Source organism: Accipiter gentilis, chromosome 10 (genome assembly GCF_929443795.1).
Source record: "Accipiter gentilis chromosome 10, bAccGen1.1, whole genome shotgun sequence".
In the NCBI taxonomy this organism is placed as follows: domain Eukaryota; kingdom Metazoa; phylum Chordata; class Aves; order Accipitriformes; family Accipitridae; genus Astur; species Astur gentilis.
In genome coordinates, this window is record NC_064889.1 from 40658588 (window position 1) to 40680464 (window position 21877).

The 21877-nt window shown below is 65.2% G+C and overlaps 5 protein-coding genes across 8 annotated transcripts; 2 read left to right on the top strand and 3 right to left on the bottom strand.

The window, feature by feature from the left end:
- Positions 1–423: 423 nt before the first annotated feature.
- Positions 424–3885, bottom strand: AFMID (arylformamidase). The gene is given in 12 exon segments (XM_049811906.1): positions 424–818; positions 1014–1118; positions 1373–1508; positions 1807–1885; positions 2209–2306; positions 2695–2767; positions 2841–2926; positions 3106–3154; positions 3234–3338; positions 3476–3566; positions 3705–3857; positions 3859–3885. Coding segments are annotated over 12 exon segments (1032 nt in total). The 3' UTR covers positions 424–788.
- Positions 3886–4278: 393 nt separating this feature from the next.
- TK1 (thymidine kinase 1) lies at positions 4279–7385 on the top strand. Its single transcript, XM_049811914.1, has 7 exons — positions 4279–4383; positions 4701–4732; positions 4806–4919; positions 5006–5099; positions 5420–5509; positions 5595–5714; positions 5835–7385. Exons 1-7 carry the CDS (start codon positions 4318–4320, stop codon positions 5991–5993), a joined length of 675 nt encoding a protein of 224 aa, XP_049667871.1. The 5' UTR covers positions 4279–4317; the 3' UTR covers positions 5994–7385.
- Positions 7386–7762: 377 nt separating this feature from the next.
- Positions 7763–10289, bottom strand: SYNGR2 (synaptogyrin 2). Its single transcript, XM_049811912.1, has 4 exons — positions 10136–10289; positions 9585–9822; positions 9115–9254; positions 7763–8997 (listed from the first exon to the last, which is right to left on the bottom strand). Exons 1-4 carry the CDS (start codon positions 10235–10237, stop codon positions 8800–8802), a joined length of 678 nt encoding a protein of 225 aa, XP_049667869.1. The 5' UTR covers positions 10238–10289; the 3' UTR covers positions 7763–8799.
- Positions 10290–10619: 330 nt separating this feature from the next.
- TMC6 (transmembrane channel like 6) lies at positions 10620–20202 on the top strand. Of its 4 annotated transcripts, none has more exons than XM_049811872.1 (21): positions 10620–10677; positions 11630–11740; positions 12020–12138; positions 12476–12607; positions 12723–12881; positions 12999–13104; positions 13197–13293; positions 13387–13641; positions 13963–14153; positions 14229–14373; positions 14638–14793; positions 14996–15171; positions 15321–15402; positions 15712–15809; positions 15992–16087; positions 16872–16947; positions 17239–17372; positions 17682–17858; positions 18048–18126; positions 18299–18377; positions 18666–20177. In XM_049811872.1, the coding sequence occupies exons 2-20, from the start codon at positions 11685–11687 to the stop codon at positions 18359–18361; spliced, it is 2397 nt and encodes a 798-aa protein (XP_049667829.1). In that variant the 5' UTR covers positions 10620–10677; positions 11630–11684; the 3' UTR covers positions 18362–18377; positions 18666–20177. The 4 variants fall into 4 exon arrangements, with proteins under 4 accessions (XP_049667829.1, XP_049667827.1, XP_049667831.1 ...); XM_049811870.1 differs by lacking the exon at positions 10620–10677 and adding an exon at positions 10866–10898; XM_049811873.1 differs by lacking the exons at positions 10620–10677; positions 16872–16947; positions 17239–17372 and having other exon boundaries at positions 11217–11740; positions 18666–20202.
- A 20-nt stretch (positions 20203–20222) lies between these two features.
- Positions 20223–21857, bottom strand: ARL16 (ADP ribosylation factor like GTPase 16). The gene is given in 4 exon segments (XM_049811915.1): positions 20223–20718; positions 20951–21066; positions 21373–21486; positions 21585–21857. Coding segments are annotated over 4 exon segments (675 nt in total). The 3' UTR covers positions 20223–20546.
- Between the last annotated feature and the right edge of the window lie 20 nt (positions 21858–21877).

The following is a 21877-nucleotide window of genomic DNA, read 5'->3' on the forward strand; positions in this document are numbered from 1 at the left end:
GCTCCTGAGGACGTGGAAGTGCCTCAGCCACAGGACCAGGGCCACTACACAGCAGTGCCGAAGTTTGTATCTGGCCAGGACTGTCCCAGGGGCACGAGCCCAGCCTGGGTCAGACAGCTCGCCAGTGTGCTCCTCCATCACCCCCCATCCCCGAAGGCTTCTATTACCCCTGTCCCACAGCCGTAGGCAGGCTCTCCGGGCTTCCCTGCCTGCCAAGCCTGTCACATTCTGGGTTGGTGAGACCCCAGCAAAGAGCTGGGCTGGGCTCAGTGGTGCGGTCCCCACTGCCAGCACAGAGGAGGCCAGCTGCAGATTGGGAGCTCCATGCTGGAAGAGGAGATTCTCTCTGCAGTATCCACGTCTAGTGTCTACTCGATGGCTTAGCACAGCGCCAGCTCCCCAGGAAGCAGAGTTACACTCAGGCAGCAGTTATTCCTATTTTATTTTGTATTGGCAATATGCAGTTTAAAGGAAACCGAGGGAACAAACTTAATCACCAGGTCATCCAGACAGAGCCCTGTAGGCCTGCCAGCCCCATGCAGGGGCAGAAACACCCCAGCAAAGGAATGTGAGCCCAGGCAAGAACTGGTAATAACTGGTGCTCCCCTGCTCCAAGCCCCTCCTGCTTGGCTGCAGGCTGGAGGGAGCGGAGGGGGCACAGAGGGTGTCCGGAGGCAGCAGCCGCCCTGTGCTGCAGGAGGAGACCCAGGCAGCTGGAGCCAGGAGGGCAGCAGGGCAGGGTGCATGCAGGGCTGCAGTTCCTGACTCAGTTTGCTCCCGACATGCCATCAAGCTCTTGAAATCATGTTCAGAATCACCTGGGATGAGGAACCGAGCCCTGTGAGCAGTGCCTGGCCCCACTCCTCCACTCGTGGAGATGATGGCCAGCCCTGAAGCCGCAGCCCCACATCGGCCCCCATGCACAGGGGAAGCTCGCCTCGGCACAGCTCTTCTGCGCTGCCAGTCTCAGCTGTGCTCAGAGAGTGAAGGGAGGACAGGAGATCTTCCCCTACCTGAGTGAGGACATAGCTGTCCTCCGCCAGCTTCTCAATGATGTCAAAGTGATCCACGCCAGCAAGATCCAGCAGGGAGACAGACCAGCCAGCTGCACGCAGGGCCTGCGGAGAGAGCGGCACTGGCAAGAGGGACCCTGACCCCCATCTGCTCTGGTCAGGGGAGCAGGAATGATGGCTCAGCAAGGACTAGCATCTTCCTCTGATCCACTGTCGTCTTTGACAGCAGCCATTGCCACAGCAGCAGAAATACTGCACTGATACAGCACATGAGTTCTTCATCCCAGCTTAGCAGGTCCGAGTGGGCCAGCTGGAGCCGCATCCCTGAGGAGCTGGGCAGAGTGCTGCCTGGAGCTCACCTGGCTGTACTCCTGCGACTGCCTGCGAAACTCTGGGGAGTCATGCTGGGCCACAGCCACGAGCACCTTGCAGGCCGCAGCCGCAGGCGCTGCTGCGGAGATGCACAGCATGGGGCTGTTCCTCTGGGCAACCTCCCTGGAGGAGACAGTGCAGTGGCAGCTGATGTAGCCCCTCACTCAGAGAAGGCATCTTTGCCTGCAGAGCACTCGTGTCCTTGGTTGTGCACACCAGCCAGGCGCAGGGCGCAGAGCCTGTGCCCGGGTCAGGCGCAGAGGCAGCTGGTGCCCTGCAGCGCAGGCAGACTGTGCAGGCAGGGGCAGAGTAGGCTGCAGAGCCACTGGTGTTCGCCCGCAGCCTGTGCTGGCCAAAGGCAGGTATACGCAGCCTGCCTGTGCCCTTTCCCAGTCGCTGTCCCCATGGTGTGTGGGCTCACCGGCTCATGTTCAGCGCATCATTCACGTAGGTGTGGAGGATGGGCTCGAGGTCGTACACGCCGCTCACCAGCACAGCTCCTGGAGGCAGAGATGCCGGCGGGTGAGGGGCCCTGCAGCTCGGGCCGCTCTCGCAGCCCTGCACCTGGGAACTCTGTTTGCACTCACATCCCCGGGCTTCAGTGAGCAGCTGGTGGGTGCATGACACCCCCCCCCCGGGGGCAGCTTTTCCAGGAGCCCAGAGTCCTGCACTCCTAGCGCCTGTGGGCTGCAGTTGGCTGGGGCAGCTCATCCCCCTCAGCTCTACAGCCCCCACAGCCCCTTATGGGCAGCAGAGACGGCCTCGCTCCAGGTGCAGACACCAGTTCTCCTTCAGCCCCTGCACCTGGACACGGCGGCGCTACCTTTGATATCTGGTGCCACTCCATATTCTGTCCAGTCCGTGGACAACACCATGGCTGCCAAGTGGGCCCCTGCCGAGTGTCCACACAGGTAAATGCCTCTGGAGAGAGGGAGCCATGAGCCAGCGTGGGAAGAGGCGGCACGGTGCCTGCTGCCTGGGGACACCTTGCTCCGTGCGGAGGAGGTGGCACAGCCGCAAGTGCCACAGCCCAAACACAGCAGCTCGGACACGTTTCCCAGTCCATTGACCAACGAACACCTTGCATGGTGACAAGGGAGCATGGCCACAGGCGTTGCCCAGCCCTTGGACAGAGGCGTCGAAGCCTTTGTCACAGGGCATGGCTCGTTCGTCCCCCTCCTGTTGCTGCCACGGCCACCCCCAGGCACCGAACCACCCAGGGAGTGACGTGGGCACAGTTTGCCCTGAAGGCCTAGCAGCAGCCGTAGTGGTGGGGCAGAAGGGACCCCAGGAGCTGCATGTGGCCCACCTGATCCCAGAGTACCGCTCCACCAGGAAGGCAAGGCTGCGCCGCACCTGCAGCACCATGGCGTCCATGTGGCCTGGACAGAGGGCAGAGTCAGGAAGGCGCCGGGCCAGCGCAGGCAGCCTCCACCTCCGCTGGGCCGCACCTACCTTTGGGGGCTGTGTCGTAACCCACTGCCACCACCGCCACGCCCTGCGACACCAACGGTGGGGCTGCGAATCCTGACTCGTCTTTACTGGGGTGGGGAGATGGAAGCTAGCCTGGCTGTGGGGGCCAGGGTCTCCCAGGGCTGGCCGGGAGGCCGATCAGACCCGGAGCACCCAGGACAAGTCCAGGTCCCATGAGAAGGGAGACAGTAGGAGCGGGCCGGGGTCTCCCTTCCCAAGGGATCCCCTCTGCGGCAGCCCACCTCACCTTAGGCACTGCCAGTATCCACCATGGATGTAGACCAGGACCGGGAAGGCTGCACAGCACGGCCCAGAGTGAGCAGGGACGGCACGGCCCCTGCCTGCCCCCGCTGCTCCCGCCACCCCGTCACCTACTTCCAGAAGGATCCGCGGGAAAATAGATGTCCAGCTTCTCGCCCTCACCGTCGCCATAGGGGACGTGCAGTAAGGTCTGCGCGCCAGCCCGGGCCCGCTGCGTCCCTGCGGCAGGACGGACACGGCGCCTGGGGCACCGCCGGCGGGACCGGGGTCCCGGCACCCGAGCGGCAGCCCTGCTCCCGGCTCCGGCGCCCGCAGCCCCGACCCGCCCCGCCGCCCCGGGGCCGCCGGCCCCTCACCTGCCGCCGTCGCCGCGAGGTGGGCCTGGATGATGGTGTCCCTGCCCAGGCGGGGGGACCAGCGGCTGGGGGAGTACTGCTCCTCTAGCGCCTGCGGAGGAGGCACGGGGGCTGCAGCGCGGGGCAGCTCCGCCCCGGCGGCGGCCCCGGGGCGGCGGGGACCGGGCGAGGCCCCCCGGCCGGGCCCGGGCGAGAACCGCGCACTACCCGCCCCCGCCGCGGTCCCTACCTCCGCGGGCATGTTCCGCCACCCCCCCATGCTGCGGCCGGTCCCGATCCCGATCCCGATCCCGATCCCGATCCCGGTCCCGGTCCCGGTCCCGGTCCCGCGCCCGTCGCGGCGGCGCCGCGCCCCCTGCCCGCCCGGGGACGGGGTGCGAGTCCCGGGGGCGGTGCCGCTCCACTCCCATTGGCCGCCCGGGAGGCGGGGCCCGGGGGCGGGGCACCGGGTGGGGCACCGGGCGGGGCCAGCCCGTTCCCGTTGGTCGCACGGTGGGCGGGGCCGCGCCGGGGACACCGGCCGGACTGACAAGGCGATGACGCAGGGGGCGTCCCGGCGCGCAGGCGGGCGCGGGGTGCACGCCGGGAAGGCGGCGCGGGCCCGGGAGCGGACGCGTGGAGGGAAATAAGAATTTTCGCGCCTGTGTCCCCATTGGCCTACGCGGCGGCGCGGCGGCGCGAGCCCTCCTCCGATTGGCCGGTAAGGCGGCGCGTGGGTGTGAGGCCTCTCCGGATTGGCCAGCCCCGCGCCGCAGCGGAGAGGCGCGCGCGCGCGCGCGCGGGCGAGCGGTCGGTCGGTCAGTCAGTCAGTGAGTCAGTCAGTGGGTCCGTCCGTCCGAGCCATGAACTGCCTGACGGTGCCCGGCGTCCACCCCGGCTCCCCCAGCCGCCCGCGCGGGCAGATCCAGGTACCGGGACGGGCCGGACGCCCTGGGGCTGCGGCGAGCGCCGTGGGGCCGGCACCGAGTGGGGCAGCGCGGGCGCCCGGGCTGTGCGGGGAGATGGCGTGGCCGGGCTGGTGCGGGTCGTGGGGCCGCGCCAGCCCCGGGCGGGGAGCCGTGGCTCCCAGAGCCGTGGCGGGGCTGAGCCGGCGCCAGGCGGGATGCCGGACCGGGCTGGGCTGGGCTGGGCAGGGCGGCGGCCGGGCCAGCGCCCCGGAGCTGCCTGCGTGGTGCCCGTGCCCGGCTGTGTTCTCACCCGCTGACCCCCGTGGTTCTGCCCCCAGGTGATCTTCGGACCCATGTTCTCCGGGAAAAGGTAGGCTCGGGGCAGATGGGGGAGGAGGTGGGCAGGGAGGGGGCCGGGGCCCGCTGACGGCGGTCTCTTGCAGCACGGAGCTCATGCGGCGGGTGCGGCGGTTCCAGCTCGCTCAGTACCAGTGCCTGCTGGTGAAGTATGCCAAGGACACACGCTACTGCACCTCTGGTGTCTCCACGCACGACAGGTGAGTCCCTGGGGCAGGAGGACCCACGCCTTTGGGCCCAGCATCTGGGCTGCCTGGCTCAGCTGCTTGTTCTCCCTTCCCCACAGGAACACCATGGAGGCCCTGCCAGCCTGCCTCCTCAAGGATGTGTACCAGGAGGCACTGGCCTCTGCGGTCATCGGCATTGACGAAGGCCAGTTCGTAAGTGCACGGCCAGGGCAGGTCCTGGGGAGCATCCGCAGGGTGCGGTCTCTTCAGAGTACCCTGGGCAGAGGAAAGTCTGAACCCTCTGTAGGAGGTTGTGGGAAGAAATAACCTGGGACAGTTTGATCCTCCTGGATTATGCTTGCATAGTCAAACCCTTCCCTTCCCTTAGTCCCTGCAGGCTAAGGACAGTGGGACTGGAGTTCATTTCACGGGTAGGCAACATGGCTCTAACTTTCTTTGTGCCCTGTGCTGCTGGATCCTGAGTGAAGTGCTATCCCTTCTTCCTCCTGACGCAGTTTCTGTGACTCCTCTAGTTCCCAGACATCGTGGAGTTCTGCGAGATGATGGCCAATGCTGGGAAAACCATTATCGTTGCTGCTCTTGATGGGACTTTCCAGAGAAAGGTAAAACACTCTTTTTTTAGCACAGCAGGTGCTTTGGGATCCTCATAGAGCCCATCCAACAGAACTGCCCCTGGTCTTGGCACAGGCCTTCGGGAGCATCCTGAACCTGGTGCCGCTGGCAGAGAGCGTGGTGAAGCTGAATGCCGTGTGCATGGAGTGCTACCAAGAAGCCTCCTACACAAAGAGGCTGGGAGCAGAGAGGGAGGTGAGTTCCCTTGGAAGAAAAAGCGCTTCAGTAGCTTCACCTTGCCAGTCCTGCTAGTCTAGAGGAATCTCCTCAGGGGAACTGAGCTCTGCAGAGTCACTCTCCCAGTTTTCTTGCCAGGTTGAAGTGATTGGAGGAGCAGACAAGTACCACTCCGTCTGCCGAGCCTGCTACTTCCGCAAGCGGCCTCAGCAGCCTGGGTCAGAAAACAAGGAGAACGTGCCCATGGGGCTGAAGCAGCTGGATGTGGCTGCCTCCTGGAAGATCTTTGCTTCTTGACTGCTGGGCTCCCACATGGGGAAAAACAAGAGGAAGGAAGCTAAATGCTATGACTCCTGGATGCCAGGTTGGGCTGCTTCTGCTTTTAGCAAAACTGTTCAGTGTCTTACCTCTACCTGTCAAACCAAGCTGTTCTTCCTCTGCACCAAGCACCAAGGAAAGAGGAGGATCAACCGGACCTGATGCCAGGGGGGGAGCTGAAGCAGGAGCATGACTAAAAGTGAGTTCCTTTCTCAGAACATGGAAAAGAGGCAGATGTAGTTACTGATGCTGCCACACAAACAGGTCCTGGAAAGCTGTCAGCAAGCCAGTCTGCAGGGCTTCCATCGCTGGCCTTAATTCTGGCCTGCTCTCCTGGGTCTTCTGCATATGTTCAGACTGCAACTGATGGCTGGTTCACTTGCCTGTGAACGCAACCGTTTCTTTCTTGCATGCTGTTGCTAAAGCCCAGGTTTCCTAAGACCATGTACAGTAACTTAGTATTTTAAACTCACTTCCTTTTTTAACACAGTCTGAGGAGATAACCCATCCCTTGTCACAGAGCTATGGCACAACTTTTCAACTGACACACGTAGCAACAGCCTGGCCCTCAGCAGTCCTTTTGAACGAATGTTCGTGGCCTGTCCATTTGCCATTATACTCAGTTGCTCTAACTGTCCTGTAAATTTTTGTTGAAACAGAAGAGGGGGAAAGGAAGGCTTGACTTGACAGCCTGATAGTAGACTCTTCCTAACTTTTGAACTTTAAAAGGGCAAGCAGTAGTCCGTATATTAAGACAGAGTCCTTTTGGAAGAACTAGACTTCACTTCAGGAAGACCCTCCTCTCCAAAATCAGGGTGTTCTTGTTCAGGTCCAATCTTGGTGCTGCCACTTCAGTGTTTAGTTACCGGTGAAGGCTTTGGAGGCTCAGGACTTACTCTGTAAATGTTTGGACTACTGTATCTGTGAAGATCTAGCTACTTGGAAAAGGGTCTCTTTGAGTGGATGGTTCTGAACTCTAGTCATGCATCTTGCTCCCTCCTGAGCCTTCTAAAAATTTTCAAGGCTCATTCTTCCTCTGCTGTAAGTTGACTGAAGGATCCTCTTCCCCCTTTGCTTGACTTGGCTTCTGGAAGGTTGTTTTGCTTTTTTCTTACTCCTTGCACAGTGCTGTTCACTGTAAGCCAGTGTCCACAAGCTCCAAGCAGTGGCTCCTTGTTCGGGCCAGGTCAAATCCACACGTGCAAGCGCAGCATGCTCTGTTTGCCTGCACCCTCCCTAGAAGTTTACAAGAGCCGTCTGAAAACCCCTGCTCCCTCTGTGTTACTTGAAGGGACGACACTTGTAGTACTCCCAAGCACTTGATTGCCAGGCCTGGGCTTTCCCCTTAGGGACGGGGAAGGTAGTGCTGTTACCGGCTCAGGTTAATAAATAACTTAACAAAATTGTCTGTGTGTGTTTTATACCGGACTGCTCTGGAAAAAGCTTCCCTGCAGCGAGCACCATGCAAACAGTGCAGGCTGTTCGCTCACAGCAGCAGCCTGTGCTGGAGGGCTGGTCGCAGGGGTGGTGTTGGAGCTCTCTGCTCAAACCCTCTATCAGACTCTGCAAGGAGCAGGAGGAGGGCTTGCCTAAAAATAGACACCAGCATGAGTGTGCTGTTTGCAGTGCAGCAGTTGGCTGGGGCTGTTTTGCTGTTTCCCTGCCTGGAACACCCCCCCTGCCCCAGCCCTTGGGGAGAGAGGAGGAACCCTGTTTTGCTTCCCCAGAGAAGAAAGGCACATAGTGGCTAGGTGAAAAAGTTTATTCCATCTCTACAGTGACAAAGAACTATTTGAACGCCAGCCCCAGCAGCGACAGCTTGCATACCGCACACTGCTGCTGGGAACAGCTTCGCAACAGGTGCAGCAGAAAACAACCGGAGCCAGCCAGCCTGCACAGGCACCCTCAGGGTCAGCCGGGAGCCCAGGCTGCAAGCAGGGTGCTGCAGAGGGAGCAGCAGGCAGGACACGGGATGGTGGCCCCACTTCTGCGGAGGCAGTGCTTAGTGGGAGGCGAGTGAGGGGGGCTGAGTCAGCAGGGAAAGCACTCCAGGACCTTCCCCAGACAGCTGGAACATCACAGCCCTGCTGAGAGATCCCAGCACTCGGTGCTCCCATGGATCCCAAACTGTGTCACCTGAGCACCAGCAGCTCTAGTGCAGGCTGTGGGAAGGCACAGCATGGGAGTTTATAGTCAAAAGAAGACAGGGCTTTGGCATCAAGCTCACCCAGCAGCAGCCAAGGGGGGAAGGCACAGAAGCTGGCGGCAGGCAGGAGCTGGACTGCCTGGCTGCGCTACGGCAGCGAGAGCTGGCACTTGAGGGGTTGCAGCTGGCAGGGCTGGAAAGGCACCGGTGCCAGGACAGGCTGGGGCAGCAGTCACAATGGCACAGCCAGGCTGGAGCCGGGGGTGCGCAAACCACACACCGGTCCTGCTGCTTCATCCCGCGGCTGCTTCCCCCAAGGCCACAACAGCGAGGGCAGGAGCTCGCTCACCCACCCTCAGCGGAGCCATGAGGCTGCGCTCAGCAGTTGCGAATCACCCACTATGTGCCGAATCACCCACTACACACCAGGCACCGGATCCCAGCGGCGGGGAGCTCAGCTCCACCGTCAGGACCAGGCCCCTCCTGCGCCCCAGCACCAAGGCACGGTGACCTTCACACAAAGCAGCCACCACCCTCCCACCCCACCTTCCCCCTTCAAGTCACAGGTCCCTCCCCTCCCACCCCAAAGAAGAGAATTGCACTGGTACAGCCGTCTTTGCCAGGCCACCGGGTAGGGGCTCAGTACACCGGTGGGGGCTGGTAACCCTCCGGGGCTTCTGCCGTGTGGGTGAAGGGCGGCTGCTGGTAGCTCTCATGGCTGATGTTGGGGTAGCTGGAGTAGGGAGCTGAAGCCTCCGGGGTAGGGTCGATGTAGCTGTGAGCAAAGTCCTCCACCCCCATTTTGTACCTCTTGTAAGCGAAGGCAATCAGGAGGCCCTAGAAAGACGAGGGGGTTGGCGGCGTCAGGGCTACCCTGGCCTGTGTGGCCCGGGGAGCCCCTCCACGCTGCCTCCCGAGCGGGGTAAGGCCGGGCTCTGCCGTGGCTTCACTCACCCAAGAGAAGATGGAAAAGAAGCTGAAGGTGATGGCGGCACGGGCCGAGTCAGCCCCAATGTACACGTCTTCGGCCCGCGTCCAGGCCCACTGGTTGGTCAAGAAACAAAAGCCAATGAACCACAGGAACGTCCAGAGACCTGCAGGAGGAAGGCGGTGTGAGGGACTGGGGCTGCATCCTGCTGCTCCCAGGCAGGTCCCCAGGCCAGACCCTGCTCCCACCGGGCTGTTGCTGTCATCGGGGTGGGGGGGGCCCAGAGGCCAGCGCAGGCGCCCAGCCTGGCGCAGCTGCCAGTGTGCTGCTCCCCATGGCTCCTCAGAGCGCATTCAAGCAGGCAGCGCGTGGCCTGTGGGCAGAGTGCCAGGCGGGAGCGACTCCCTTCACCAGGCACCAGCGGCCACGTCACGGGACAAGGGCAGCCATCGTAGCAGCCACAGAAGGCACAGCCCTGCCCTGTGGCTGCCAGTACCTGAGAAGCCGAGGTCCGCCAGGACCAGGTACTTGCGGTCGGTGGTGTTGCTGATCTGGGGGAAGTAGATGTCCACCATGAAGAAGAAGATGCAGGCGAGGAAGGCGAGGACGCCGATGCCGATGCCGTAGCGGCAGGCGTCCTCGTTGTGGTTGAAGATGCAGAAGAGCTGGGGGGAACTGGGCAGGTTGCTGTAGCCCTCCCCGACCAGGCAGGCGAAGACGATCAGGGCAAAGACCTGCAGAGGCGGGAGCAGCAGGTGTCCGGCAGGCAGCACCAGGGCTGTGGGGCCCCTTCCAGGGGGGGCTCTCAGCGGAGCGCCCGTCACCGCGGCTGCGCCGGGGCAGGCCGCCGGGAGGGGAAGGGAAGGCCGGGCCGGGCCGGGCCGGGCCGGAGGGAAGGAGGGGAAGGCCGGGCCGGGAGGGAGAGACGGGGAAGGCCAGGCCGGGCCGTGCGGGCTCCGGGGCGTAGGGCCGGCCCGGCTCGGGGCCGCTCCGCAGCCCCGCGGCGCGGCCCCGGAGCAGGCCCCGTCCCGTCCCGTCCCGACTCACCGCGCTGGCGATCCGCGCCAGGACCTGCGGCTGCTGCACGAAGCGGCCCAGGTCGAAGGCACCGCCGGCCTTGGCCGCCCCGTACGCTCCGCCGCCCTCCATCGCGCCGGAGCCGCCGCCGCCGCGCTCCCCCGCCGCTTCTGCGCGGCACCGCCCCGGGGAGGGCCGGGGCGGCCGGTCCCCCCGGCCGCCGGGGCGGAGCGGAGCGGAGCGGGGCGGGGAGGGCCGTGCCCCGCCCCGCCCAGCCACCGAGCGCAGCACGGGGTGCCCTCGTGCTCCGCAGCCGTTCAGCCCGGCGCAGCGGGGAGGTCGGTCAGCCGCCCCCCGCCCGCGGCGGAGGGGCCCGCGCCCCGTCCCCCCTCCCTGTGCCGCAGCTGCGTGGCCCCAGCGCAGCACCCGTGGCACCGGGCAGCGCCGTGGGGACGGGGGAGCGCCCGGCGCCTCCCGACCGGCTTTGTGGCGCCGGTCGGGCCCGGCCCCGCGCCCCCGAGCCCGTGCTCCCGCGAGTCGCAACCCCACGGCCCGGCCGGCGGCGGGTCCCGGTGAGCGCGGCCGGAGGGGAAAGGAGGGGCTCTGCGAGGGCAGATCCCGCCTCCCCCGGTACCGGGAGGCGGCAGGAGGGCTGGGCGGGGCTGGGGGGGGTCGGTGCTTCCCCCCCGCCCTCCCCGCTGCTGGACGGGGCAGGCTTCGCACCCACGCCGAGCCGCGGCGCTTAGCCGGCGCGGGCGGAGGGAGCCCCGGGACACGTCTCCGTCGGCTCCTGGTACCGGGGCGGGCGGGGGCTGTCGGGGAGTCCCGGGGGGGGCGGGAACCGCGGGCGGGGTGGCCGGGAGGCCCCCCCCCGGGGCCGCCGCCCGCCCGGAGCAGCCTTAGTCCGCCCCGGGAGGACTGCGAAGCCTGAGGGCGATGGAGGGGGAAGAGGGAGGGGAGGAAGGAGAAGGCGCTGGGGCCCCGGCGGGCGGCGGGCGCGGGCGGCGCGGCCCCGGCGGAGCCGCTCTCCGGCCCCGGGACGGCGCGGGCGGGGTGGGGGGGGTCACAGAGGTGTGTCCTCCCGCCGGGGCTGCCTCGCCCGCCCCGGGGCTGCGGATCCTGCCGTGCCCTTCCCTGGCAGAGCCCGGCCCCGGAGCGACTCTGCCCCGGAACGGCGGGCGGGGTCTTCCGGCGCAGCCCCGGGGCCGGGACGGTGCGAACCCGAACCCCACCTCCGCCGCGGGCAGGACCTGCTCGGCGGACGCTGCGCCGCCTCCCCCATCCGCCCGCCTTCCTTCCTGCTCCTGCCGCGGCTCCCAGCCTGCTGGGCCGCCGGGCCGGGCCGGCCCCGCTCCTCGCCTCGTGTTTACACCCGGGTTCAGCCCCGCGGCCCCTTGCGCTCCCGCCTGCCCCGGGCTCCCGCACGCAGCGGCACCGGCACCGGCTCCGTCCCCGGGGGCAGTCGGGGTGACCGGGGGTGCCGGCGGCGCGGGGTCGGCTGACGCCCGTCCGTTTGCCGTGCAGGGCGGCGTGTCGGAGGGAGCAGCGGGGCCGCAGGGACCCGCTCGGTCCCGGCAGGATGTCCCGGACGCCCTCCATCACCCTCCACGTCTCCGAGGACACCGACAGCGATGGGTGAGTGTGGGCCTGCCCTGCCCTGCCCTCCTGCTGCCTGTGCCCACCCGAGCCGTGCCCCCACACCCTCAGCCCCCCGGCATCCTGCAGCCCCAGCGGCACGAGGCTGGCGTTCCCGCCACGGGCGGCGGCAGCCCTCGTGCCCAGCCGGCACCGGGTGTGCGTGCCGCGAGGCGGCACGGCCGGGCTTTGAGCCGGCACCGGGGCTTTGCCATGGTTCCGTCCCTCGGGTCCCAGTGCCCAGCCCAGGCCTAGGTGAGCGGGTCTGTGTCCCTGCAGCCAGGAGCCGAGCCCGGACAACGAAGGAGCCCTGCACACCTCCTTCCACCAGCTCATCCAGGAGCAGAGCAGCTTGGTAGAGGCGGTTCTGGAGCTGGAGATGCAGGCGAGGGGCAGAGGTAAAGCACTGCAGCCACAGCCAGGGTGGGATGGGGACAGTGCGTGCGCCCAGGGCTATTTACCATTCCAGACCCTGCCTGGGCCAGCTAGGGCTCATGCCGAGGCTGCGGCCAAAGCACTTGTAGGAGCTCACTGACACCTTCACCTGTACAGGCATTGGGGCAGACCTGCCCTTGGGGGCACAGAGAGCATCCCCAGAGAAGGGGGTGCTCCAGGGGGAGCACACACTGGGGCAGGTGCCTTGCTCTATGCCAGAGAAGGCCAGCAGGGCCACAGGGACTGGAGGTGTGGGTGGTCTGGCTCTCACCGCTCTGCATCCTGCCCTCCCTCTCCCAGAGCACCCAGCCTGCCTGGCTCCCCAAAATGCCTGTGCCACGATGTGGCAGGAGCCTGGGCAGGATCAACAGCACCCTGGTTACTCCTCCGCCTCCCTGCGGATCCTTGCCAACATGCCCAGCCGTACCATCGGTAGGTGTCACGCACCGTCCCACCCTTCCCAGGCCCAGGAGCCCCTTGGGAGAACTGTCCCATCTGCCTTGCTCTCCCATGGCCGCTCACCCCCCTGCCCTGCTCTTGCCCGCAGGGCGCAGCCGCGGGGCCATCATCTCCCAGTACTACAACCGCACAGCCCGGCTGCGGCGCCGGAGCAGCCGCCCACCCCTGCAGCAGCTCTGCCACACGGCGCGGCCCAGCCTGCGGCAGTACGACCTGGAGACTGACCCTGCCAGGGCCACGCTGGAAGGTGAGGGTCCCCCAGGAGTGGGAGCAGGCAGTGCCAGGCACTGTCCCCACCCCGGGTTCAGGATGGGCACGCTATGTCCTGGCTGGCCATGTCCCACTGAGCCCCTTGTGCCCCCAGACAAGCGGAGCCTGCTGGTGAAAGAGCTGCTGAGCCTCTCACCCAGCCAGCGCAGCCACATGCTGCTTAATGTGCCCCTCAGCCTGGCAGAGAAACGCACCCTCCGGTAGGTCCTGTCCCCCCAGCCAGGCAGGGCTCCCACAGCTGGAGCCATCCTGGGGCCCGTGCCACCCTCTGACATCCCTCTCTGCTGGGCAGGCAGGAGCTGAGCGGGCAGAGGGGCCCCCTGAGGCAGCACGCCCAGTGCCGGGCCCCCTCTTCTCTCTGCGGGTGGTCCAAGGACTACATCATCCTCGTAAGTCTGGGGTATGGGTCTGCACAGCAGCTGTTGGGAGCTCCGGTACAGGCTCCGGCCCCGGTGCTCTCCCCAGGCTCCCTCTCTCCGCAGGGCTGCCGGGGCCTCTGGTACAGACTCCTCTCCCTGCTCCCTGCCGCGAAGCCCTGGCATTACGCCCTGAAGCAGATCGGTGGCCGCTTCGGCTCCAGTGTCCTCTCCTACTTCCTCTTCCTCAAGACGCTCCTTATGTTCAACATCATCTCATTCCTCATTCTCCTGGTCTTCGTGGTGGCCCTGCAGGCTGCGTATCCCCCTGCCTCGACCAGCCCCCAGTCCTTCACTGGCCTTGAGCTCCTGACTGGAGCGGTAAGCACTGCCAGCGCGCCAGTGCCAGCACATCCCTGGGCCAGGAGCTGCTCCAAGCCTGGGGCCCAGCCCTGCATCCCTGCCACAGTGATGCCCCCTGTCCCACATCCTTACATCCCTGCCACGGTGATGCTCCAGTCCCTGCCCTCACACAGCCGGGGCCCTGTGACTGCCAGTGTTGTGGGTACAGAAGGGGGTGCCTGCTGCTGCCCCAACCCAGGGCTCTGCATCCCCATGAGCTGGCACAGATGTCCCAGGCTGGACAGGGAGCCGCAGGCACCAGCGAGATCACCCTGGGCCCCATTGTGTACTTTCCCACAGGGCTACTTCACTCACTCACTGCTATACTACGGCTACTACAGCAACGTCACCCTCAACGACCCCTGCGCCTCCAGCCCCAATGACAGCGCGTGCCCCCTCGCAGCCCCCCCGCTCCCATACAACATGCCGTTGGCCTACGTGTTCAGTGTTGGGGTCTCCTTCCTCATCACCTGCGTCCTGCTGGTGTACAGGTGAGTCGGCAGCGCCTCCGGCACCGCCAGCCTTCACCCAGCCCTGATGCCCTGACGCCCTTCCCCTTGCCGCAGCATGTCCTGCTCCTTCCGGGAGAGCTACCGTGTAGGCAGCTCCGCTGGGGACCTGGCCATCAAAGTCTTCTGTGCCTGGGACTTCAAGGTGATCCAGAGGCGCTCGGTCAAGCTGCAGTGTGAGAACATCTGCACCCAGCTGAAGGTGAGGAGCTGGGCTGGAGTCTGCTCCTGCACCCTGCAGTGGGCAGGCGAAGGTGTTCACAGGAGCCAGTCCAGACCCCAGGGCTCAGCACCCCCGCTCCTACCCGCTGCACAGGGGAGCCCTGCAACTGCAAATACCCCCTGACCCCCACCCCGCACCAGCACTTTGTTCATCAGCCCTCAGGGTCCCAGCTCAGTGCAGCAGGACAAAGCCTTGCTCCAGACCCAGAGCGTGTTCAGCAGCACTGGCACTGCTTTCTTCCAGGAGCTGCTCGCGGACCAGCAGTCCCGCTCCCGCTCCCTGAGACTCTGCCAGCGCCTGGGGCACTCTGCTGTGCTTCTCCTGGCCTGGGCCCTCTCACTGAGCACAGTGCTGGGCTGCGTACTGGCTGTGCACTACTTCTCAGAGCACATGCACGTGGTGAGTGCCGCCCCTTGCTGTGGGATCTTATGCCCTGGTGTTGCGGGGCCGGGGCTGGGCTACTGGGGAGGGAGGCAGGAGCAGCCCTGGGAGGCAGGGGCAGCCCCGTTGCAGCTCCCCTCCTGGCACTGGCGTTTGCTGCCCTCCCTGAGGGTACCAGGCTGCTGGCAGCCACACACTCACCCTGGTACCCGCTCACCAGGTTCAGCAGGACCACCGAGCACGGGGCAGTAGTGAGCGGCAGCAGGAAGCCATCCTGCTGGTCCTGCCCTTCATGGTGTCTCTCCTCAACATGCTGATGCCCCATCTGTACAACTTGCTGGCGACATGGGAGAAGCAGGACTCCCCCGTGGCACAGGTCTACGTGGCAATCTGCAGGTAGACTGGCCAGGGCCAAGGCGGAGGGAGCATCCTGCACCCCCACCTGCAGCATGGGGGGAGGCTTTGGGGCCACACACCCCATCCGCGGGGCTTGGCCCCTCCATCCCCAGGGCTCAGGGGCCTCTGGCCCTGCTCCTGCTCCCCAGGAATCTCATTCTGAAGATGGTGGTCCTTGGCCTGCTCTGCTACCAGTGGCTCAGCCGGAGAGTTGTCTGCTCAACAGAGGAGGTCAGCACCGATGCCCTGGGGCCATGCCATCCAGACTGTCCCTTGCCCAGGGAGCGTGGACCAAAGCCAAGGCTGCAGTCCTGGCACTGGCAGGCAGCAGAGGCAGGGGTCTGGCAGCAGGGGGTCTGCTGAACAGCACCACAGGCACCATCTGCTCCTTTGCTGGGGATAGAGGGGTGATAGCCAGACATGGGGTAGCTGGGAAGGGGGTGCAGGGGAGGAAAAGATCCCACAGCCCCTCATGGGAAAGCCATGGGGTGAGGAGAAGCCTCATTGCTTGCTTGATGCCACCTTTGCTTGTGTCCCCAGTGCTGGGAGACGTGTGTGGGGCAGGACCTGTATCGCTTCGTGGTGATGGACTTCATATTCACCCTGCTGGACACGCTCTTCGGGGAGCTGGTCTGGAGGTAATGTGCCCCAGGAGGGGGTCCCCCTGCCAGCATGGCATCCCCAGCATGGCCCCAGCTCTCCGCTGCCTGGGCAGTGCTGCCCTGGTGCACCCAGGCTCTGCTGCCGCCTGAGGGGGAAGATGGGGTGCTAAGCATCCCTGCCAGTGGCAGTGTGGGAGCAGAGCTCTGCTCTTTCCCAGGCTGATCTTGGAGAATAAGCTGAAGAGGAAGCAGAAGCCCGAGTTTGACATCGCCCAAAATGTGCTGGAGCTGATCTATGGGCAGACCCTGACCTGGTGAGATGTCTCCTGCCCGGCACAGCTTGTTCCTCTGCTGGCAAATGCCTTGGGGGTCCCCTGGGAGCCCTGTGGCTGTCGGGGACCAGGCATGGGGAGCTGCATGTTTCGCTGAGCAGGGTCGTTTTGCTCCACGTGGGTGGGACGAGGGAGATGGGTGACCTGACAGTTACAGCGCCTGGTGCCAGCACCTTACAGTCACAATGCACGTGCTCACCTGGGAGGTCTGGCTTTGGCAGTAGGGTGAGAGCGACGGGGGGATCATCAGCAGAGCATCCCGGCTCTGGTACAGCATCCCCCGCCCAGCTGGTCCCCTCCAGAGCTCTGGGAAAGGAGCAGGCTCTGGTGCACGAGCAGCCCCCCTCATTTGTCCAGACCATAATGGCGCTCACTGCTCTGAGGCGAGCTGCTCCCCTCCAGCCTGTCTTCTCAGCTGCTCAGGCCCCTGCTTTGCCACCCCCCACCCGCCTTTCTGCAGCCCCTGGTCTCACACCCCCCTGCCCAAGGAGGGGATCCATGCGTGTGCTGCTGCGTTCCCACTCTCAACACACCTGGGAGCTCCAAAGGCCACAACCGCCCTGGGCTTGGTGAGATCTCAGCCGCTGCCCAGCCCCAGCACAGGCTGCGCAGCAAACCTGGCACGGAGCATCATGTGCTTGCTCTTCGCTTTACAAAAGCATGACCGCAGCTGGCGTCAGTGCCCTGCCACTGCCTCCAGCTCTGCCCCCCGCTAGCTCCTGCAGGGCCCAGACTTGGGACAAGCTCGTCTTCCCCTCTCTCTCAGGCTGGGCGTTCTCTTCGCACCGCTCCTGCCGGCTGTGCAGACGCTGAAGCTGCTGCTGCTGTTCTATATCAAAAAGGTGTGAGCAGCCCCTCTGCCCCGCAGCTCCCCATGTGTCCCTGTGATGGGCAGCCCTGCAGTGATGCTGTGCCCTGCTGCAGGCTGCCTCTGTCACAGCAGAGGTGCTGCACCATGCAGCAAGCAGCGCTGTCATCGTGGGAGGGAGGAGGTGTTGCTGGGGACAGGGTGTCCCCAAGCTTGCCCAGCTCCCAGCGGATGGGACGGTGGGCTGGGGCAGCTGTCCCACTTGCTCTCCTGGGGCCGCTCCCCAGGAGACGGCAGCACACAGGACTCTGCTCCCTGTCTGCAGACCAGCCTGATGCAGAACTGCCAGTCCCCCAGCAAGCCCTGGCAAGCATCTCGCATGAGTACTGTCTTCATCACCCTTCTGTGCTTCCCATCCTTCCTGGGTGCAGCCGTCTTCCTCTCCTACACCATCTGGTCGTGAGTACACGCTGGACCACAGCTTAGGGCACAGAACCGCTGGTTGCCTGGCAAAGGAGAGGGACTTGGGGAGACCGTGCCTCCCCAGCCCTGTACGGCATGTGGAGCGCAGTGTGTCCAGCACAGGGCTGTGCAGTGCTGCCCCAGGCAAGGAGATGCAGCAGCTGGTCTGTGCCCACTTGTCCCAGCTGTTCCTGATGCAGGACAAGGGGATGAGGACCCCCTCGTGCAGCCACTGGGGATGGCTAGGAGAAGCAGCCAGCTGGGCTGTCCATCACTCTGACCAACCCCATCGGTCTGTCTGCTCAGGGTGCAGCCGTCGGAAACCTGTGGTCCCTTCCAGGGGCTGGAAAACATCTACGAGTCAGGGAAGACCTGGGTGCAAGTGCTGGAGAAGTCCAACCCAAACATCACCTGGTTCGTGTGGGTCCACCAGCACTTGGTGGAGAACACCTTCCTCCTGTTCTTCGTGTGTGGGGTCCTGCTGTGAGTACAGTCCCAAGCCTGAGGCTGAACCCTGGGCCCACACTTTGAGGGTCCCGCTGAGGAGCTGGGGGGGGGGCTGGGAGCCAGGGTGTCACTCCAGAGCCCTGCACCCCAGCCTGGAGCCAGGACTGCAGCGTCCCCCAGCTTCCTGCCCTGGCTGCCACCATCTTGTCCTGCCTGTCGTTGCAGAGCCGTGATCTACTTCAACATCCAGGTGGTGAGAGGCCAGCGGAGGATCATCTGCCTGCTGAAGGAGCAGATTGCCAATGTGCGTGAGCTCTGCATGCTGCCCCTGGGCAGTCCCAGCAGTCCTGGCTGTTCCATGCCCTGGTCCAGCCTTGGGATCGCCGGATTCGGGTTCTAGCCCTGACAGCGCTGCCACCTCGGGCATGCAAGAGCACATCCCATGGCTGCTCACTGCAATGTCTCTGCTGTTGCAGGAAGGGCAAGATAAAATATTTCTCATTCAGAAGCTTCACTCCGTTTATGAGCAGAGAGATTGACGCACCTGAGTCCCAGGTGAGGCCTGCATGAAAGGGAGAGGGGGCTGCCAGGGTGCTCGGAGCTCGGCTGGACAGACAGACTTTGCTCTGTGCCAGAGTGGGGCTGGCGGGAGCAGCACTGCCAGGGCCAGCCCAGCTGTGGTAGAGCACTGCTTGCCAGGGAGCAGGAAGGTGCAGGAGATGATGGGGTGAAGGGGGATGGAGACATTTAGAGAGCCTCCTCTCTGCTTTCAGTGTGGAGCAGTCCTGTCTGCCCCCAGCAGCACACACTCGGGGGTCTCAGGGACTGTATCTCTCCTCTTAGTGTCAGACTCCCCAGGAAGGAGCGGGACAGGACAGCACTCTGCTTGCAGCCAGGGACTGGATCCAGCCGTCTTTCTAAGCCATCACAGCGTGACACTGGAAGCAGTGGAACTGTGGGGTGCTGGGGAAGATCCTCCCCTCCGGACTGCAGCAGCCAAGGACTCATTGGGGCATGTCGTCTGGCAGCTCTGCAGGGATGCTGTGCCACAGGGATGTGGGTGCTCCCGGTGCCCAGAGCTGCTGGGCACGGGGCAGGCACAGCAGGACCAGGACACAGCGCTGCGCGGGGCTGGCTCGCCAGCAGAGCCCTTCTCCATGGGTGGTTACGGTTAGCAGAGAACAACTCTCCCTACTGTAAATGCCCCAGCCAGTTCATAGAACACCTTTGGGCTGTTCCCAGAAGACTTCAGGGACAGTGATGTTTTCTGGCTGGAGAGAACCCTCAGCCCCCTTTGCACTGCCCAGGAGCAGCAAGTCTGGAGCCGGGAGCTGCCAGGCACCAACCCAGCTCCAGCCCTGTGTCTGGCTCGCCAGAAGGAGAGCAGCTGGCCAATACGTTCCCTGTGAACAAGGCTACCCAGGCCCCCCCAGCTCAGGCAGCCCTGCAGCACACCGCACCTGCCGGCAGGACAGACTCAGAGAGACCACCGTGGTGCCAAGTGCTGGGCTGGGCAGAGGTTCCCGTGCTGCAGGCTGACCTGGCCCATTAAAGTGTAGTTGTACAGGAGTGCTCCCAGCCTGCGTCCGACCCGTTGGGCTGGAAGCTGGCAAGCGGGTTTGGTGCGTTAGCATCAGCGTTCCTTAGGGGTGGTGACTCAGCAGCCATGGCAGGGTGAGCTCGGGCTCCTTGGCACTGCCTGCCTGCCCATCAGGCTGCCCCGGGAAGAGCCCGGCTCAGCCCACACCACAGGAGCGAAGACTATGGCCATGTCATCGCATATGGCGCCAGGAGCCACTCGCCATCGTGGCGTGGTGTCTGCAGCCCCCAGCACTGAGAACCGCTTTCCACCACAGCACGCTGTCAGCAGGCCCTGGCCCTGGCCCAAGCTGGTTTCCCCCCGTGCCATGGCACCAACAGACCCAGGGAGGGTTGTGCCACGGCGTGTGCCAGCCGCGGGCAGCCACAAGTACCCCCGTGACTTGGCACTCATGCCACCGGGTGAGGCAGCTGCCTGCCCAGCTGGGCGCTGGGCTGGGCTGTCAGCGTGGGCACCGACAGGTTATCAGTGTGGACAGAGATGCAGGTTATCGGTGCGGGCACGGGCCGGGTTCTCTGCACACACCCAGCTGTTCTCTGAGCCCAGGTGAGTGCTGGAGAGCAGCCACGGGCTGGCACTTGCTGCAGCTCATGAGACATCCCTGACCGAGGCCTCCCTGTAGCTCAGCCTGCCCTGGCTCCGACACCCACCCAGGTCCCCCCCCCACCTTTCCACATGTTCCTCTGGGTCACCCAGCTGTGCCTTGGCTGGCACAAGGCCTGCAGGGCCAAAACTGCTGGCAGGAGCCCCATGTGTACTTGGTCTCCAACCCGGGAAGTGTTACCAGCCGCTGCCCAGTTGCTGACACCCCCCACCCCCGCTGCTTGTGACCACCATGACCACCCCTCCTGTCTCTGGAGGTGCCAGCATGGTCTGGCCTCTGAGGCTCCTGCTCGTCCCTTCCCCGAAAGGCCAGGGTCTCCACGCAAGCACAGGGCAGACACCAGCCTGGACAGTACGGTGGGAATTTTACTGTAAAGTTCCACAGGGGTCCTGTCCGCCACCAGCCCGTGACGCCATCCTGGGCACCACTCCCAGTCCCATGCAGGGCAGCTGCTCGCCGGCCACCTCCTTCGGTGACAGGACTTGCCTGGGCTGCCACAGGCACCCGGGCAAGGTCGGGGTCAGCGGGGGTCTCCAAGGGTGGCCCGAAGCCACTGCAGGACATCAGGCAGGCCAGTGCCATCACGTGCGCTCGTCTCCAGCATCGTGATGGGCTGTGTGGCACAGGAGACGATGTCCTGCATGCGGAACAGTGACTTCATCTCCGCCAGCGACATGTAGCAGGGCAGGTCACTGCAGGTGGGAGGGGGGTGGCTGCATTAGCCCACCCCAACAGCTCTCCTGCCCGGCCCACCCCCTGCCTCGGGGGCCTCTGCAGGCCCAGCCAGCCTGGGGAGTGCAGTAAAGTGTGGCTGCTGCCCCCCAGGACATGCCAGGCTACCCGATGGAAGGGACACAGGAGCCACCGCAGGCCCTCAGCATGCCCCCGTGTGCACCCACCCTCCGGGCTGACCCCCCTCCTCACATCTTATTGAAGAGGACCAGCACAGGCACGGACGCGAGCTGTGCTGCGGAGAGGACGGAGAGCAGCTGGACGCACGACGAGGAAACCTGGGTGGGGTTGGCGGCGTCGACCACAAACTGGAAGAGAAGAAGGGAAAGCGGTGGTGTGGGCATGCCCGAGGGCGGCCCCACGTCTAGCCATGCCAGATCAGGGCGCCGTGGAAGGAAATCACAGATTCAGGGCGAAGCTGAGGGGCCCAACTCCCTGCAGTGGAGCGGGGGCCAGCGCCGACCCTGAGACACAGGGTGCCCTGTGGCTGCATCCCCCCCCGGCCGGGTCTGTCCCTCGGGGCCTAAGCTCAGCAATGGCAGCCACGGGGTCCCCGCTCGTCCGCCGCTGCCGCCCCGCCGGTGTGGGGTCCCGGTGCTGCCGCCAGCGCTCACCAGGAGAGCGCTGCACTCGCCGTAGTAGCTGGGCCAGATGGGGCCCATGCAGCCGCCCAGCTCCCGGAGCGTCGCCTTCCGCGGCAGCCGCAGGTCGGTCAGGTTGGTGCCCACCTGCCGGGACAGGTGGCTCGGTTGGCTGCGCCCACGCCCCGAAGGCCCTCGGCCGCACCGGGGCTACCGGCCGGCAGTCCCCGCCGTGCCCTGCCTACCGTGGGCAGCGTGGCCGGGGGCTCGCCCAGCTCCGCGGCCCCCTCCTCGGCGCTCAGCTGTGCTGCGCGTTAAGGACACGACGACGCCTGGGAAGAGGATGGGGACGCCGCCCGCCCGGCCCCCCCGCCGGGACCGTCCCGGTACCCCGCCCCCTACCCCCCCGTTCCCCGGCCCCCCCGGATATGGCGGAGCCGCCTGGCCAGCAAGCTCTTCCCGCCGCCCGCCGCCCCGAGCAGCAGGCACGTGGGCACCGCCCGCCCCGCGCCCGCCATCCCGCCCCTCCCCGCCCCGC